Genomic DNA, 19,348 nt, shown 5'->3' with positions numbered 1-19,348 from the left:
GTACCTACTATAACTGTTTACCATTATGTTATTATTAGAGATGACTTTATTTTTATTTATTTATGTATTTGGCTGTGTTGAGTCTTAGTTATTACACATGGGATCTCCCTTGCATCATTCAGGATCTTTTGTAGGACCCCACGGACTCTCTAGTTGTGGTATGCAGGCTTAACTGACCCATGGCATGTGGGATCTTAGTTCCCTGACCATGAATTGAACATGTGTACCCTGCATTGCAAGGCAGATTCTTTTCCACTGGACCACTAGGGAAGTACCTACGACTTTAACTGAAATAAACATTAATACTTATCTAAGATTATATCCTTTAAAGCTTTCTAATTTCACCCGGCTATTATTTTGGTTGGTAACTCAAACCCTACAGTCCAGGACAGTGCCTGGCACAAAGCTGTCATTCTATAAATACATCTGAATTAAAGAATGAATGAATAAATAACTGCAGCAACTGAAATTAGGGTGTATGAGCATGAAAGATAGGAAAGTGCATTAAAGTTTTTCAAATTCTGGAACTTCCCTGGTGGTCCAGCGGTTAAGATGCCACACTCCAAATGCAGAAGGCCCAGGTTCAATACCTGGTCAGGGAACTAGACCCCACATGCCACAACTAACATCTGGCACAGCCAAATAAATTTTTTTTAAAAACCTTTACAAGTTCAAATCAAAAGGTACCCTATTATAACAAAAGAGATCATTTCTTATTAAGTGGTAGAAAATTTCAGCAAAATGGAATTGTCTGGAATAACCTGAATGAACCCCAAACCAATTTTAAAAAATTAGAGGTTTACATGAAGAGACTCACAGGCCAAAAGGAGAAGGTTCCTTTGAAGAGAGAGGGAAATCCTGAACATATCAGAAATATTTGTCTAATGAGGTTGCTGAATTGTTAGAGCATGCTCTTAATAACATGAACATCAATTAAACACCTGCACCAAGTGAAATGAAAACACTCCTTTAAAGTTTCTCTCAACAAAAAGAAAGGCACAAGTCCATGTTTACCAGGTATGTGCAGAAAACAAGCCAACAGCAGAGGAGTGACTGTGAACACACCCCCTGGGATAAGATGTCTGTCCTCAGAGGTCTCCTCTGGCCTGCTGCTGACCATCAATTGTGAGGTTGTCAAAAACAGACATCTCTCGTTGTGTCTCTCTGTCGCTCTCTCTCTTCCTCCTTTCTTCTCTCCCTTTCTTTCCCTCTCTCTCCTTCTCCCCATCCCTCCCCTCCTCTTCCTCTTCCTTACTCACCTTGTAGACAATATCTACATCTCAAGTGCTAACTTATTAACTGATAACGTATTAATAGTACAATCAAAACTGTTGCTGGCTCTAACAATGCAAGTCAGCAAAATGCCCGCAATTCCATCAGACTGAAATCCTCGCCACAAGTCTTCAGGTTTAGCATGAACTTGGAACAAAGGGTAGCCAACAAGATTATCAACTACTGCAAGCACTGGCAAAAAGGGGCCCCTGCATCCACCTCCATGAGAGGAAAGGCCATACTACTCGGAAGGAAACCCTCAGGCCTGCTGCCCACGCTCCTCTTCTTGTACAGTTCTTGGGGGCATGTGGTCAGTATTTGCCTCTGTGACTCACTCACCTAAAAAGATGTAGATTTTTTATACATGTTTTCTATTATATATGTTTTATATATTCCTATTATATGTTTTCATATATTTTCTATTATATATAAATCAGATTACAATCAGGACACCTTGATCGAGAAATGATTTTTTAAAGTGAAATTAACTCAACTGAAAAGTTGAGTTCAGTTCAGGCACTCAGTCTTGTCAGACTCTTTGTGACCCCATGGACTGCAGCACGGCAGGCTTCCCTGTCCATCACCAACTCCCAGAGCTTGTTCAAACTCATGTCCATCAAGTCGGTGATGCCATCCAGTCATCTCATCCTCTGTCATCCCCTTCTCCCACCTTCAATCTTTCCCAGCATCAGGGTCTTTTCAAATGAGTCACCACTTCGCATCAGGTGGCCAAGTGACTGGAGTTTCAGCTTCAGCATCAGTCCTTCCAAGAATATTCAGGACTGATCTCCTTTAGGATGGACTGGTTGGATCTCCTTGCAGTTCAAGGGACTCTCAAGAGTCTTCCGCAACACCACAGTTCAAAAGCATCAATTCTTCAGTGCTCAGCTTTCTTTATGGTCCTACTCTTACATCCATACATGACTACTGGGAAAACCATAGCTTTGACTAGACAGACTTCTGTCTGCAAAGTAATGTTTCCGCTTTTACATATTCTGTCTATGTTGGTCATAGCTTTTATTCCAAGGAGCAAGTGTCTTTTAATTTCATGGCTGTAGTCACCATGTGCAGTGATTTGGGAGCAAAAAAAAAAATGTCTTGTCACTGTTTCCATTGTTTTCCCATCTATTTGCCATGAAATGACTGGACTGGATGCTTTGATCTTAGTTTTCTGAATGTTGAGTTTTAAGCCAACTTTTCCACTCTCCTCTTTCACTTTCATCAAGAGGCTCTTTAGTTCTTCCTCACTTTCTGCCATAAGGGTGGTATCATCTGTGTCTGAGGTTATTGATATTTTTCCTGGCAATCTTGATTCCAGCTTGTGCTACATCCAGTCCAGCATTTCTCATAATGTACTCTGAATATAAGTTAAAAAAGCAGGGTGACAATATGCAGCCTTGATGTACTCCTTTCCCTATTTGGAACCAGTCTGTTGTTCCATGTCCGGTTCTAACTGTTGCTTCTGGACTTGCATACAGATTTCTTAGGAGGCAGGTCAGGTGGTCTGGTAGCCCCATCTCTTGAAGAATTTTCCACAGTTTGTTGTGATCCACACAGTCAAAGGCTTTGGTGTAGTCAATAAAGCAGAAGTAGATGTTTTTCTGGAATGCTCTTGCTTTTTCAATGATCTAACGGATGTTGGCAATTTGATCTTTGGTTCCTCTGCATTTTCAAGCTTGAACATCTGGAAGTTCACGGTTCACATACTGTTGAAGCCTGGCTAGAGAATTTTGAGTATGACTTTGCTAGCATGTAAGATGAGTGCAATTGTGTGGTAGTTTGAGCATTCTTTGGCATTGCCTTTCTTTGGCAATGAAAGGCATGAATGGAATGAAATGTACAGACTGGAATGAAAACTGACCTTTTCCAGGCCTGTGCCACTGATGAGTTTTCCAAATTTGCTGGCATATTGAGTGCAGCACTTTCACAGCATCATCTTTTAGGATTTGAAATAGCTCCACTGGAATTTCATCACCTCCACTAGCTTTGTTGGTAGGGATGCTTCCTAAGGCCCACTTGAATTCACATTCCAGGATGTCTGGCTCTAGGTGAGTGATCACACCATCGTGGTTATCTGGGTCATGAAGATCTTTTTTGTACAGTTCTTCCATGTATTCTTGCCACCTCATCTTAATATCTTTTGCTTCTGTTAGGTCCATACCATTTCTGTCCTTTATTGTGCCCATCTTTGCATGAAATGTTCCCTTGGTATCTCAAACTTTCTTGAAGAGATCTCTCATCTTTCCCATTCTATTATTTTCCTCTTATTTCTTTGCAATGATCACTGAGGAAGGTTTTCTTATCTCTCCTTGCTATTCTTTGGAACTCTGCATTCAAATGGGTTTATCTTTCCTTTTCTCCTTTGCCTTTAGCTTCTCTTCTTTTCTCAGCTATTTGTAAGGCCTCCTCAGACAACCATTTTGCTTTTTTGTATTTCTTTTTCTTAGAGATGGTCTTGATCACTGCCTCCTGTACAATGTCATGAACCTTCATCCATAGTCCTTCAGGCAGTGTGTCTATCAGATCTAATCCCTTGAAACTGTTTGTCACTTTCACTGTATAATCACCAGGGATTTGATTTAGGTCATACCTGAATGGTCTAGTGGTTTTCCCTACTTTGTTCAATTTAAATCTGAATTTGGCAATAAGGAGTCCATGACCTGAGCCACAGTCTGCTCTTGGTCTTGTTTTTGCTGACTGTAAAGAGCCTCTCCATCACCCTCTGTGATGTCCCACACTGTCTGTGGAGTGTGTTCCTCTCTAAATAAACCTACTTCTTATTTATCACTTTGTCTCTCACTGGATTCTTTCTGAGATGAAACATCAAGAATCTGAGGTTTATTAGGTCCTGAAACCAGATGCCAAAGACTAAGGGCTTTACTCAACTTTTAACCGGTAAGAAATAATTCCAAAATGTAGCTCTCTTATATCTCCCACTTCCAAGTTGTAATATGACGCCTAACTTTAACCAGGACCTGCACTGATACATAATATATTGATACACAAAGAATACATTATTCATTAATAACTAGACTGAAAATGTTAGACAAAGTATGATCTTAATTCAATTTTTTTAATGAAATGAAAAAAAGTGACTGTGTAAGCAACAAGAAAAGAGCCACCCAACTCATATTATTTCCAGTGAATTAATAAGACAGCACATACTGAGCCATACTTAGGTACATTTGCTTAATCTTCTCCAAAGTATACAGAAAAAATGGTGGTATGAACTGATGAAATCCTTCTTCAACAGCACTTACATAGTTTTATTATTTTTGTTTACATTACACCTAGTGTTGTTTTATAATTAAGTATGAAGAGGGCTCTTCCATTCTTTCAAGGCCACGCCACACAGCATGCGGGATCTTAGTTCCCTGCTGGACAGTGGTTAAGAATCCACCTTGCAATGCAGAGGATGTGGGTTCGATCCCCATTCAAGGAATTAAGATTCCATAATGCCCCAGAGCAATGAAAACCTGAGTGTCGCAACAACTGAGCCTGCATGAAACAATGATGATACCAAGGGCGGCAACCAAAACCCAAGGCAGCCAAATAAATAAAAACAGTAATAATAAGGCCGCAAAACACAGCATGTGGGATTCTAGTCCTCCAACCAGGGGTTGAAGCTGTGCCCTGGGAATGCAGCATCTTACCCACTAGACCGCCAGGGAAGTCCTAGGGCTCTTCCATTCTTAACTCATTCCTGAGCCCCACCTCCCCCCATTCCATGCACTCAAAGATTTTAAGCTCTTTCTTAATAAGAACTGTGTCTGGTATAGGTTATATCCCTTGGATCCGTCCACGGTGTACACCTTTATGTTAGCAGAATGGATTATGTGAGTGAACACATCCTTACACAACCTCATAACATTAGATAAAATTCTCTTAATAGTTTCCTAAAGCACTTAGGTCATTTTCACTTGAACACCAAAGATACACAATTGATTCCTATCACTGATTTCTTGTTTGTTTGTTTGTTTTTAAAGCACAATTCTAAATGTAAATAGTTTAACACTCAGAGTTTGTTTATCTCCCTGACTTACTCTTTCAGAGATAAGTAAGAGAATGCCTCAGTTATAAGTATCTATTTGATTACATAAGAAGGCACAATGCTAGCCACAGCAATTGACTGCTTGAGGAGACAATTCACGTTAATAGGAACAGAGATAGAGACTAGTGTGTTAACTTTCCTACTTATACTCAAAAGACCTTCCACCTTCGTTTTCTCTAACTACTAATTGGATATTCAGAGAGTCTATATGGGAGGGAGAGGAGAGGTTTGCTCAATATCACAAAGATTCCTTCCAGAAGGGAAAATTTGGGCTGATATCTTTTTAACATGCTTTCTTTTTTGGCCTAATACACTTTATTTCTCCTTTTGCAGCTATGAAATGTCCTTGCGTGCAGAGTTACAGAATACAACTCATGGAAAGAAATAATAAAATAGTAAACACTAGAGGCTAACAAAACAAGTACTAAAACATGCTGAGTCATGGTATATTATCTTAGGCATATTTTACCATAATTAAAAAAAAATGTCACAGTAACCTGGAAAGAGAAAAGACTAACATTGTGAGACAGTACATATGCTGTCTATTACAACTGCATAATGGGAGTCAGGTGAAGGGAGATTCCAACATCCTGACATAGGCACCAAAGAAATTACAGCATCAAAAACAAACAAACAAAGTCAGACATTAAAAGGGAGGAATTCTGCATGCCATGGTAAAGCTGATTCTTTTTTACCAAACATACACACACACAAAAGGAAAGTAAAATGTCAAAATCATTTCCATATCCCTTGAATCATGTGTCAAATTATTCTCCTTTTAATGTATCCATTACCCATGGTATACAAGAAACCCTCCCTTGAAAATAGGAATGCACCAGAGAAAAGATATTTCAAAATGCAAGATTATGTAGTGGACAAACACGACCATCCAATGTGGCATCATAGCCTAAGCACACTTGTCTTAGACGAGAGCTGGGCTGCAGCGATGGTTTACACTCTCCTTACCTAAAGGAATGTGAAAAGGCTTGCAATCTGCAAGAAGCCAGAGTAAGCATTAAAAAAGAAAGGAAGTTCTGGTAAATCTAAAACAATTAAATAACCTACTTTTTAGGAGCTGTGTAAAGTTTTAACTGAATTCTAAAGGGCTACACAATCGGGAGTTATCACAGAAAGAAAAGAGCTTACCTAAGAGAAGTATATATAATGGTCAAAAGGGTTTAAGAGAGCTGTGTTTATTACATTGTATTGAAATGATAATAGTCCAAATACAATGAGCAAGTCACTGGGTATTTTTGGTACAAGTACAAGACCAGTTAACCAAACTTATTCAACCAACAAAATTCTGGTTGTAAAATTTACTTTCCCCACAAAAAGAAAACACAAGGTCATGCAATCTGAAGGGTTTAAAAAAAACAAAACACATAAATCTTGCATGCCAACAGAAGCACAGCCAATTTAATCCACATTTGTCATTTTCAGCACTATTTTAATCCACATGGTGGGTGGCATGAGGTTACTGGTGGACACAAAAGCACTCTGAAGCGGTTTTATCAAAATGACCAGGAAAATTCTGCAGACACATTGAAAATAAAATGCAAAATAAATAGCTCAAAACAAGATTTTGGCCTGGGCATGAACATAGATATTACAAAGGAGTACACAAATGAGTATGTGGCAAGCACACCAGGGGCTAAAGATGCACCACCCGGAAGTGAGGGCAGGACTCAGTGCTCCCAGGCTCATCCCCGCCAGACACCAGGCTCCGCGCACAACCACAGGTCTGCAGCCACATACTTACCCCATGTGATCAAGAAGGGCTAAAAGGAGGAGAGTTCACAACCAGAATTTTTCAACAACTTGAAATGTATTCATAAGACAATCAGTTTGAAGGCTATGCCTAGAAGGATTCAGGGATGCATTTCAAGTCCTGGTTTGAAGGAGGGCTCTTCCTCACCCAAACGGAGGGGAGTCCAACATCAGCCAGTACCAGGCAGGAAAGAAATGCAACCATGATAACAGATTTCAATCTGCCTCATCCTAATTAAGCAAGGAAAAATGAGGACGTACTTTACATCTTCCAGCTTTTTGGTGATGACAGAGCCAACAGACGAAAAAGCAGCTGAAGCCTTCTGTCCGGCCTGAGATAAGGTTTCAGAGGTCTTCTTATACCTATATTAAATTATAAAAGAACAGAGCAAAGAAAGTAAGCCAACCTTTCCAATATCCATTATTTGGTGACAGAGGATGAAATGGTTAGATGGCATCACCGACTCAATGGACACACGTGTGTGTGCTAAGTTGCTTCAGTTGTGCCCGACTCTTTTTGACCCTGCTACTGCTGCTACTGCTAAGTCACTTCAGTCGTGTCTGACTCTTAGCAACCCCATGGACTGCAGCCTACCAGGCTCCTCCACCCATGGGATTTTCCAGGCAAGAGTATCAGAGTGGGGTGCCATTGCCTTCTCTGCTTTGTGACCCTATGTAGCAGCAAACTCTGGGAGACAGTGAAGCCCAGGGAACCCTTGCGTGCTGCAGTCCATGGGGCTGCAAAGAGTTGGACGTGACTTAGTGACTGAACAACAACAATCTTTCTAATATCCATTACATAGAGTTCAGTGATCACCACCTCTTGGAGAACTCTCAAGAAAAAAAAAAAAAAAGAATATTCAAAATTCTTCCTGACTGCCAAGTCAACATCATTGCATCATTTTTTACTTAACCACCATTTCAAACACAACCTTTTGCAGCACCCTAGGACAGCTAGAAAGGCCTGTAAAAAGGCAAGCCTGAAGAAATCTGGGTAAGAGTTAAAAACAGTTATGAAGCCAAGATTAAAATGGGCCAGAGGTTAAATGAAACTATATCTCTGATTTTTTTTTCCTTTTTCACTTAAGCTAACAAAACAAAAATGAAATCAAATTCCTCACATTCCTTTCACAACTTTATTTTCTAAAAAGGGACCAGAAGTAAGGTGGGATCCAGGAGTACTTTTTATCACCCAAATCAATTTGGGGCAGCATAAAGAGATTTTTCAGTTCTCCCTGTATGTAGAGTTACCAAATAAGGACTGATGCATTCTCAACAGGGTACATAAAAGGTACAACACTTCAAATGACTCAAGTGGGATATTTGCTGTAGCACAAAGCAGAAAATTTACCACCTCCCTCCTCCCATCTATGCAGGGATTAGTGAAGGGAAAAACTAAAACAGACAAAAGAATATGGTTCTTACCCCAAAGAGGTTAAGATCCCCACATTGTAGAAAGGGATGTTCAGGCATTTTTTTACTTACCTTGTCAAGATCAAATACCAAAAAAGAGAAAAAGAGAAAATGTTTAAGATGATACAAGGAATGGCGTCCTGCATGTTCTTCCGCTGCCTACTTATATGGATAGAAAGAGAACCCAAGTGGGTAGGTACCCCTGTCACGTTAGGACGCAGCTCCTAATGCAGCTGGTCACCAGCTCAGCAGACAAGACTGCATAGAGAATACCTTTTGGAGACTCAGGAAACAAAGCTGCATCTTGATAATGCTGTACCAAAACCATGTGATCAAAAAGGACCAGAAGATTAAGGAGTGGTCCTCTGCCATTGGCATACATCAAAGATGGTGACCTGAGAGAGTCTCATGCTGTGTATAGAGCAGGGTTAAAAAAAAAATAAAAAGACTGGCTCTGTACTTGGCCAGATCTTAGCTCAAATGGTGCCTCCAGACTTTGAGAGATTTGCGACCTCAACACTGATCTGATCCTGTTTCCTTATCTACGGCTATCTCACTACCCACTCTACTGGGTTATTCTGAGGACCAAGTGACTCATGTATATATCTGGTAAGTCATATATAACATTTTAAGAGCTTAGATTTTATTTCGTCAACTCACACAGGAGGCTGGTTTTCTCTCTATACCCTAGAACAGTCCAAAACAATAGTTGGAGAAGACTCAGATACACTTGAGAACAGGCATGGTGGGGAAGGTTGCCCTGCGCAGTATAGACAAAAGCTGCAGAAACCTCCTCAGTCCCTTTCCACCCCTCCCCGCTTCCAGACAAAAAGAGCAAAATGTCCTCTACGTTGTCTAGAAAAAGGAAGGGTCAAGGGCACATACGCAGATGTAGCTGTCACATCTTGCCACCCTTTGGCAATGTTCTGTTTTAGTTCCTGTAGTGAATTGATCCCAAGTTTCCGCTTGATCTCCGCTAGGTGCTTCTCTTTTGCTGCTAACACTTGAGACAGAGTCTGGATTTCTTCTTCTACCTGCAAGGAGCGGGGTTGGGGTAGGAATAAAGTTAAAGAGTTAAGATGATAAGCCCAAAATTATACTCAAAATTCCAGTCGTTTTAAAACATTTTGGATTCATTTCTCTGCCTCTTTTAAAATATGTTAAGGAAATGGGTTGCTTGTTGATCTCTCCTGTAAAGCTGCTTTTCTCTCTTCCTATATTTCAGTCTTGAGTTGTTCTCAGTCTCTCCCCTCTTCCTATGCTTCCTTACTCAGTTTTGTCATAGAGGCTCAGGGTTCAAACCTTTACGCAGCCAATATTCAAATTATTCTAACAGCTACTCTCCTGACTGCTGGGTCTGCATTTTATTCAGATTATTCTAACAGCTACTCTCCTGACTGCTGCGTCTGCATTTCCAGCTGAACACTGCTGCTTGAATGCCCAGAGAAACTCACATTTATGTATCAAGTTAAACTAATCTGAAGTGAAAAGTGAAAGTGTTAGTTGCTCAGTTGTGTCTAACTCTTTGCAACCCCATGGACTGTAGGCTACCAGGCTTCTCTTGTCCATGGGATTCTCCAGGGAAGAAGACTGGAGTGGGAAGTCATTCCCTTCTCCAAGGGTTCTTCCTGACCCAGGGATTGACCACCCAAACAATCTGAATTCCCACCAATACATATAACCATGTCAAATCAAAACACAGCCATATTGCATATTTCATATAAGATTATGCATGCATACATGCTAAGTCCCTTCAGTAGTGTCCGACTCTTTATGACCCCGGTCCACAGACTATAACCCGCCAGACTCTTCTGTCCACAGGATTCTCTAGGCAAGAATGCTGGAGTGGGTTGCCATTCCCTCCTCCAGGGGATCTTCCCAACACAGGGGCCGAACACATGTCTCTTGCATCTCCTTCACTGGCAGGTGGGTTTTTTTTGTTGTTTTTTTTGTTGTTTTTTTTTTTACCACTAGCACTACGGGGAAAGCCCCATATGAGTTTATACTTCCAATATGAATTACAGTTCATACTGTCAATCTTTGAAGCTGTCAAAGTCACAGGCATAAATAAAACACACTCTCTTCCAGAGTCCTGCAGAAGCGTGGGCCCCTCCGATGCTGACTGACCAGCCTCAGCTTGGTGGTTAGAAATAGGCTCCTGACCCATCAAGTGGCTACTAGCCAGTGAATTGCCTGATGTGCCAAGGGATGCTCGAATAATCAGAGTCTCATTCAGGAATGTAGTTTGAGAAACTAAGATCACATTGGGAGGAGAAACTGAAAAGACTTGGATAAAGAAGCCCTGAAGGACAGGTGGGGCACAGCAAGATTATGTGATGTTACAGAAGCCAAACCTATAAACAGAAGCTATGAAGCAAAAAAAAAAAAAAAAAAGAGTAGAGGAAAAGGCACAGCTAGGAAAACAGAGGGAAAGGGGAGACCCACAGAGAGAAATAGACACCCAAGACTTTTGTCCTAGAAGTCGAAAAACTCGGGTCCCTGAAGTATAGTTGGCCTCCGTATCCACAGGTTCCACATTCACAGACACGACCAACTGCAGATTGAAAATATTCAGGGGAAAAAAGTTCCAGAAAGTTTCACAAAGCAATATCTTGAAACTGCCATATACTGGCAATTATTTACATAGCATTTACTTTGCACTAGGTATTATAAGTAATCTAGGGATTATTTAAAACATATGGAAGGATGTGCATAGGTTATATGCAAATACTATACCATTTTATATAAGGGACTTGAGCATCTGTAGATTTTGATATTCACAGGGGTCCTGGAACCCACCCCCTGCAGACACTGAGGGATGACTGTATGTTCATTAATATTCAAGACCCTCAAAAGGAAGCTTCCCTAGGCTTGTTACAAAGCCATATGTCAGTCTTGACCTACACAACACTTCCATGAGTTCAAAGACAGCATGGCCTTTAAAAACAACATAGAGTATTGTTAAGCGAACTGAGAACACTCAACGAAAGGAAAGAAGAATAAATCAAAAGTGATGTGGCTGCCAAAAAATCCCCAAATAACATACTCTTAGATGGCATTAATTAGAATACAGGTCCAGAACAAAGATAATCATCCATGCTTATGTGACTCCAAGCTTCCCTGGTGGCTCAGATGGTAAAGAAGATGCCTGTGATACAGGAGACCTGGGTTCAATCCTTGGGTCAGGAAGATACCCTGGAGAAGGCAATGGCAACCCACTCCAGTATTCCTGGCTAGTAAACTCCATGGACAGAGGAGTCTGGTGGGCTACATGGGTTCCATGGGGGTGAGCTACATGGGGTTCATGGGGTTGCAGAGTCAGACATAACTGAGCAACTAACACAGTCTATAAGATAGGACTCCACAAATTATACCTGTTTTTGGAAGTCACATTTTGAGAAATATTAACAAAGTGAAGTACAAGAGAAAAACGCAACAATAAATGTATGAATGAATAAGGTTCAAAATCAAGTAAATTAAATGATTCGCTGCAAGTCACTAAGCTAATAATGCAGGAATCAGAATTTTAACTCAGGTTTTCTGATTCCACTTCTCAGTTTACTGGCTAATTCTCATTGCACATTGTTAGCTTTCTAATACTTTTCTTTACTACAAATGTTCACATACTTCAAAGAGTAGACTTAAATGTTTAAGTTTTGTACCCCTTGACACATCTCTGAAGTATTCACTTGCCCTAATGAAACTTAGAAAGAAAGACCACTGTAAATCTTTCTGAACAATACATGACCCAATATATTCCCTGCTTTTGTTGGTAATTGTGTGCTAATATACCTAGCTCAATCTCAGCACACTAGAGCGACAATTTCTTAATTCAACATTTATGTGTGTGTGTGTGTGTATACACACACATAAGAATCTCTGACATGAATCAAGAAAACTGGAATAATGAGTAGAAAAGTTACTACAAAGCTATGGTAATCAAGATTGTATGGTAGACTTGAGAGTCCAGAAATAAACCCATACATTTATGGTCAACTGATTTTCAACAAAGATACCAAGGAATTCAGTGGAAAACAGTAATTTTATTCCACAAATGGTGCTAGGACAACTTAATTTCCATATGCAAAAGAAAGAAGTGGGACCTCTAAGTCAGACCATATGTATAAAGATGGATCAGAGAAATCTAAGTGAAAGAGCTAAACTATGAAACTTTAAGAAGAAAATAGAGAGGTAAATCTAAATAATCTCAGATTAGGCAGCATCTCTTAGATATGATACCTCACGCACGAAAACCAAAAAATAAGTCAAAAGCATCAAATTTTAAAACTGATGTGCTTCAAAGGATACCATCATAAAAGTAAAAAGACAGGGAGAGAGGGAAAGATGGCGGAGGAATAGGACGGGAAGATCACTTTCTCCCTCACAAATTCCTCAAAAGAACATTTCAACGCCGAGCAAACTCCACAAAACAACTTCTGTAGGCTGGCAGAGGACATCAGGCAACCAGAAAAGCAGACCATTGTCTTCAAAAACAGGTAGGGAAAAATATAAAAGACGAAAAAGGAGACAAAGGAGGTGGGGAGGGAGCTCCGTCCCGGGAAGGGAAGCCCGTCCCGGGAAGGGAATTTTAAGAAGAGAGGTTTCCAAACACCAGGAAACACTCTCCCTGCTGAGTCTGTGGCGAGCCTTGGAAACACAGAGGGCAACATAACAGGAAGGAAAAGTAGATAAATAATTAAAACCAACAGATTACAAGCCCAACAGTAACTCCCCCAGCGGAAAAGCAGCACAGACGCCTGCATCCGCCACTGGGAAGTGGGGACAGGGCAGGGACGCGCGGGAGGCGCGGGCTGCAGAGCTTTGTAAGAATCGGGCAGGAACGCCCCACGCGCAACCAGAACGATCTAACTTGGGCTAGCAAACCAGACTGTGGGATAGCTACCACGCGAAAAGCTCGAACATGAGACACTGCCAGGACCGAGCACAGAACAAAGGACGGAACGGAAAAAGCCGGCTGCAGACCATCCCCCGCCGGGGACAGGCAGCCAGAGCCGTAAGGACTGGAAAGGGGCAATTGCAGACCCGGAGAGACTTTACGTACCTAACTGCAAGCAGGCTCCTTTGCTAAGACTTCTGGGGGTGCTGGACAGTCACAGTCTGTCTCACGGGGTGCACCAGCGGTCCACCCAGAGAGCTGAGCGGCAGCGGCAGAAAAGGTGACAAGCCGCAGCGAGCGTGCTCGCCAAACTCCTGAGCTACTCGGACCTGGGAAGGGCACAAAGCGCAGTCCCAGCCGAATCTGTGCCTCTGAGGGCTGCCTGAGCGCCGAACCTGAGCGGCTTGGACCGGGGAAGTACACGCAGCCTAGGGCCGGCCCCAGACGGTTCCTGGCTGAGCATCGTAGAGCCGGAGCGGTTTGTGCGCCGCGAGAAAGGACAGGTCAAGTGGGGCTGAGATGCGGTGTGCACACGACAGTGCTGTTTGTTTGCAGCATCCCCCCTCCCCACAGCGCGACTGAACTAGTGAGCCTAAAAACCCAGCAAACAGAAGAAGTTAAACAGAGGGAACCACCTTGGAAGTGAGCCCACACGGCCCATAACATCAGAGAAGAGCTAGATATATTTTTAATATTTTTAAAATCATTCCTTTTTTTTTTTTTTTTTTTGCTTTTTGCTTTTTTGGTTTTCTTTTTTTTTCTAGCTTTTTTTTAATTGTTAAGTCTTCTATTTCTCCTCTAATTTTTATTTCTATAACCTATTATTACTATTATTTTTTTTTTAAGGCAAACACCATATATACTCTTTGGATGGTTGTTGGTGTGTTTTTTTTTCTTTTGTTTGTTTGTTTTTTAATAATTTTTTTTCTTTCTTCCTTTTTCCTTCTGCTTTTCTTTAATATTGTATCTTTGAAAATACAACCTCTACTCTAGATTTTTAATCTTTGCTCTTAGGTTTTTGTTGTCAATTTTGTACATTTAAAAACCCAAACTTCACTACCCAAGTTTACCTGAGAGCGAGATTACTGGCTTGACCACTCTCTCCTCCTCTGGACTCTCCTTTTTCTCCACCAGGTGGCCTCTGTCTCTTTTCTCCCCCATCTCTTCTCTATCCAACTCTGTGAATCTCTGTGTGTTCCAGATGGTAGAGGACACCTAAGGAACTGGTTACTGGCAGGATTTGTCTCTCTCCTACTCATTCCTCTCTCTTATCCTCCTGGTCACCTCTGTCTACTTCCTCCCTCTCCTCTTCCCCGTATAACTCTGTAAATACCTCTGAGTGGTCCAGACTATAGAGCGCACATAAGGAAGTGACTACTGACTAGCTTGCTCTCTCCTCTCTTGATCTCACCGCATCTCATTCCAGTTACCTCTAACTACCCCCTCCATCTTCTCTTCTCCTTGTAACTCAGTGAACCTCTCTGAGTGTCCCTCAATGTGGAGAAACTTTTCATCTTTAACCTAGATGTTTTATCATCAGTGCTGTATAGATGGAGAAGTCTAGGGGCTACTGTAAAAATAAAACTGAAAACCAGAAGCAGGAAGCTTAAATCCAAAGCCTGAAAACATTAGAGAACTCTTGAATTCAGGGAACATTAAGCAATAGGAGCTCATCAAATGCCTTCATACCTACACCGAAACCAAGCTCCACCCAAGGGCCAACAAGTTCCAAAACAAGACATACCATGCAAATTCTCCAGCAACACAGGAACACTCCCCTGAGCTTCAATATACAGGCAGCTCAAAATTATCCCAAAACCTTTGATGTCTCATAACCCATTACGGGTCACTCCACTGCACTCCAGAGAGAAGAAACCCAGCTCCACCCACCAAAACTCCAACACAAGCCTCCCTAACCAGGAAACCTTGACAAGCCACTGACAGAACCCCACCCAAAGTGAGGAAGCTCCATAATAAAGAGAACTCCACAAATTACCAGAATATAAAAAGGCCACCCCAAACGCAGCAATATAACCAAGATGAAGAGACAGAGGAATACTCAGCAGGTAAAGGAACAGGAGAGTTGCCCACCAAACCAAACAAAAGAGGAAGAAGTAGGGAATCTACCGGAGAAGGAATTCCGAATATTGATAGTGAAAATGATCCAAAATCTTGAAATCAAAATGGAAACACAGATAAATAGGCTAGAGACAAGGATTGAGAAGATGCAAGAAAGGTTTAACAAGGACCTAGAAGAAATAAAAAAAGAGTCAAAATATAATGAATAATGCAATAAATGAGATCAGAAACACTCTGGAGGCAACAAATAGTAGAATAACGGAGGCAGAAGATAGGATTAGTGAAATAGAAGATAGAATGGTAGAAATAAATGAATCAGAGAGGAAACAAGAAAAACGAATTAAAAGAAATGAGGACAATCTCAGAGACCTCCAGGACAATATGAAACGCTCCAACATTCGAATTATAGGAGTCCCAGAAGAAGAAGACAGAAAGAAAGATCATGAGAAAATCCTTGAGGAGATAATAGTTGAAAACTTCCCTAAAATGGGGAAGGAAATAATCACCCAAGTCCAAGAAACACAGAGAGTTCCAAATAGGATAAACCCAAGGCGAAACACCCCAAGACACATATTAATCAAATTAACAAAGATCAAGCACAAAGAACAAATATTGAAAGCAGCAAGGGAAAAACAACAAATAACACACAAGGGGATTCCCATAAGGATAACAGCTGATCTTTCAATAGAAACTCTTCAGGCCAGGAGGGAATGGCAAGACATACTTAAAGTGATGAAAGACAATAACCTACAGCCCAGATTACTGTATCCAGCAAGGATCTCATTCAAATACGAAGGAGAAATCAAAAGCTTTACAGACAAGCAAAAGCTGAGAGAATTCTGCACCACCAAACCAGCTCTCCAACAAATTCTAAAGGATATCCTCTAAACAGGAAACACGAAAAGGGTATATAAACCCGAACCCAAAACAATAAAGTAAATGGTAACAGGATCATACTTATCAATAATCACCTTAAACGTAAATGGGTTGAACGCCCCAACCAAAAGACAAAGACTGGCCGAATGGATACAAAAACAAGACCCCTCTATATGCTGCTTACAAGAGACCCACCTCAAAACAAGGGACACATACAGACTGAAAGTGAAGGGCTGGAAAAAGATATACCACGCAAATAGAGACCAAAAGAAAGCAGGAGTGGCAATACTCATATCCGATAAAATAGACTTTAAAACAAAGGCTGTGAAAAGAGACAAAGAAGGCCACTACATAATGATCAAAGGAACAATCCAAGAAGAAGATATAACAATTATAAATATATATGCACCCAATATAGGAGCACCGCAATATGTAAGACAAATGCTAACAAGTATGAAAGGGGAAATCAACAATAACACAATAATAGTGGGAGACTTTAATACCCCACTCACACCTATGGACAGATCAACTAAACAGAAAATTAACAAAGAAACGCAAACTTTAAATGATATATTAGATCAGTTAGACCTAATTGATATCTATAGGACATTTCACCCCAAAACAATGAATTTCACCTTTTTTTCAAGTGCTCATGGAACCTTCTCCAGGATAGATCACATCCTGGGCCATAAATCTAAACTTGATAAATTCAAAAAAATCGAAATCATTCCAAGCATCTTTTCTGACCATAATGCATTAAGATTAGATCTCAATTACAGGAGAAAAACTATTAAAAATTCCAACATATGGAGGTTGAACAACACACTTCTGAATAACCAACAAATCACAGAAGAAATCAAAAAAGAAATCAAAATATGCATAGAAACTAATGAAAATGAAAACACAACAACCCAAAACCTGCGGGACACTATAAAAGCAGTGCTAAGAGGAAAGTTCATAGCAATACAGGCATACCTCAAGAAACAAGAAAAAAGTCAAATAAATAACCTAACTCTACAACTAAAGCAACTAGAAAAGGAAGAGTTGGAGAACCCCAGAGCTAGTAGAAGGAAAGAAATCTTAAAAATTAGGGCAGAAATAAATGCAAAAGAAACAAAAGAGACCATAGCAAAAATCAACAAAGCCAAAAGCTGGTTCTTTGAAAGGATAAATAAAATTGACAAACCATTAGCCAGACTCATCAAGAAGCAAAGAGAGAAAAATCAAATCAATAAAATTAGAAATGAAAATGGAGAGATCACAACAGACAACACAGAAATACAAAGGATCATAAGAGACTACTATCAGCAATTGTATGCCAATAAAATGGACAACGTGGAAGAAATGGACAAATTCTTAGAAAAGTACAATTTTCCAAAACTGAACCAGGAAGAAATAGAAAATCTTAACAGACCCATCACAAGCATGGAAATTGAAACTGTAATCAGAAATCTTCCAGCAAACAAAAGCCCAGGTCCAGACGGCTTTCACAGCTGAATTCTACCAAAAATTTCGAGAAGAGCTAACACCTATCCTCCTCAAACTCTTCCAGAAAATTGCAGAGGAAGGTAAACTTCCAAACTCATTCTATGAGGCCACCATCACCCTAATACCAAAACCTGACAAAGATGTCACAAAAAAAGAAAACTACAGGCCAATATCACTGATGAACATAGATGCAAAAATCCTCAACAAAATTCTAGCGATCAGAATCCAACAACACATTAAAAAGATCATACACCATGACCAAGTGGGCTTTATCCCAGGGATGCAAGGATTCTTCAATATCCGCAAATCAATCAATGTAATTCACCACATTAACAAACTGAAAAATAAAAACCATATGATTATCTCAATAGATGCAGAGAAGGCCTTTGACAAAATTCAACATCCATTTATGATAAAAACTCTCCAGAAAGCAGGAATAGAAGGAACATACCTCAACATAATAAAAGCTATCTATGACAAACCCACAGCAAACATTATCCTCAATGGTGAAAAATTGAAAGCATTTCCGCTAAAGTCAGGAACAAGACAAGGGTGTCCACTTTCACCGCTACTATTCAACATAGTTCTGGAAGTTTTGGCCACAGCAATTAGAGCAGAAAAAGAAATAAAAGGAATCCAAATTGGAAAAGAAGAAGTAAAACTCTCACTGTTTGCAGATGACATGATCCTCTACATGGAAAACCCTAAAGACTCCACCAGAAAATTACTAGAGCTAATCAATGAATATAGTAAAGTTGCAGGATATAAAATCAACACACAGAAATCCCTTGCATTCCTATACACGAATAATGAGAAAGTAGAAAAAGAAATTAAGGAAACAATTCCATTCACCATTGCAACGAAAAGAATAAAATACTTAGGAATATATCTACCTAAAGAAACTAAAGACCTATATATAGAAAACTATAAAACACTGATGAAAGAAATCAAAGAGGACACTAATAGATGGAGAAATATACCATGTTCATGGATCGGAAGAATCAGTATAGTGAAAATGAGTATACTACCCAAAGCAATTTACAAATTCAATGCAATCCCTATCAAGCTACCAGCCACATTTTTCACAGAACTAGAACAAATAATTTCAAGATTTGTATGGAAATACAAAAAACCTCGAATAGCCAAAGCAATCTTGAGAAAGAAGAATGGAACTGGAGGAATCAACTTGCCTGACTTCAGGCTCTACTACAAAGCCACAGTCATCAAGACAGTATGGTACTGGCACAAAGACAGAAATATAGATCAATGGAACAAAATAGAAAGCCCAGAGATAAATCCACACACATATGGACACCTTATCTTTGACAAAGGAGGCAAGAATATACAATGGAGTAAAGACAATCTCTTTAACAAGTGGTGCTGGGAAAACTGGTCAACCACTTGTAAAAGAATGAAACTAGATCACTTTCTAACACCCCACACAAAAATAAACTCAAAATGGATTAAAGATCTAAATGTAAGACCAGAAACTATAAAACTCCTAG

General features: G+C 40.2%; 1 protein-coding gene across 4 annotated transcripts in view; it reads right to left on the bottom strand.

Moving 5' to 3' along the window:
• Window positions 1-19,348, bottom strand: part of TPD52 (tumor protein D52) — a 130,181-nt gene that overhangs the window by 12,375 nt on the left and 98,458 nt on the right. For 2 of the 4 annotated variants that reach the window (XM_018058381.1, XM_013969272.2), the window contains exons 3-5: window positions 9,389-9,537; window positions 7,352-7,453; window positions 6,290-6,316 (exon numbers count right to left, since the gene is read on the bottom strand). In XM_018058381.1, coding sequence (XP_017913870.1) covers window positions 6,290-6,316; window positions 7,352-7,453; window positions 9,389-9,537 — 278 coding nt within the window. The remainder of the gene's footprint in view (window positions 1-6,289; window positions 6,317-7,351; window positions 7,454-9,388; window positions 9,538-19,348) is intronic. The other 2 variants (XM_013969273.2, XM_005689122.3) reach the window with 1 other exon arrangement.

Source organism: Capra hircus, chromosome 14, assembly GCF_001704415.2.
Source record: "Capra hircus breed San Clemente chromosome 14, ASM170441v1, whole genome shotgun sequence".
Classification (NCBI taxonomy): domain Eukaryota; kingdom Metazoa; phylum Chordata; class Mammalia; order Artiodactyla; family Bovidae; genus Capra; species Capra hircus.
The sequence above is the reverse complement of the archived record's forward strand: the minus strand, read 5'-3'. Positions and strand labels throughout refer to the sequence as shown.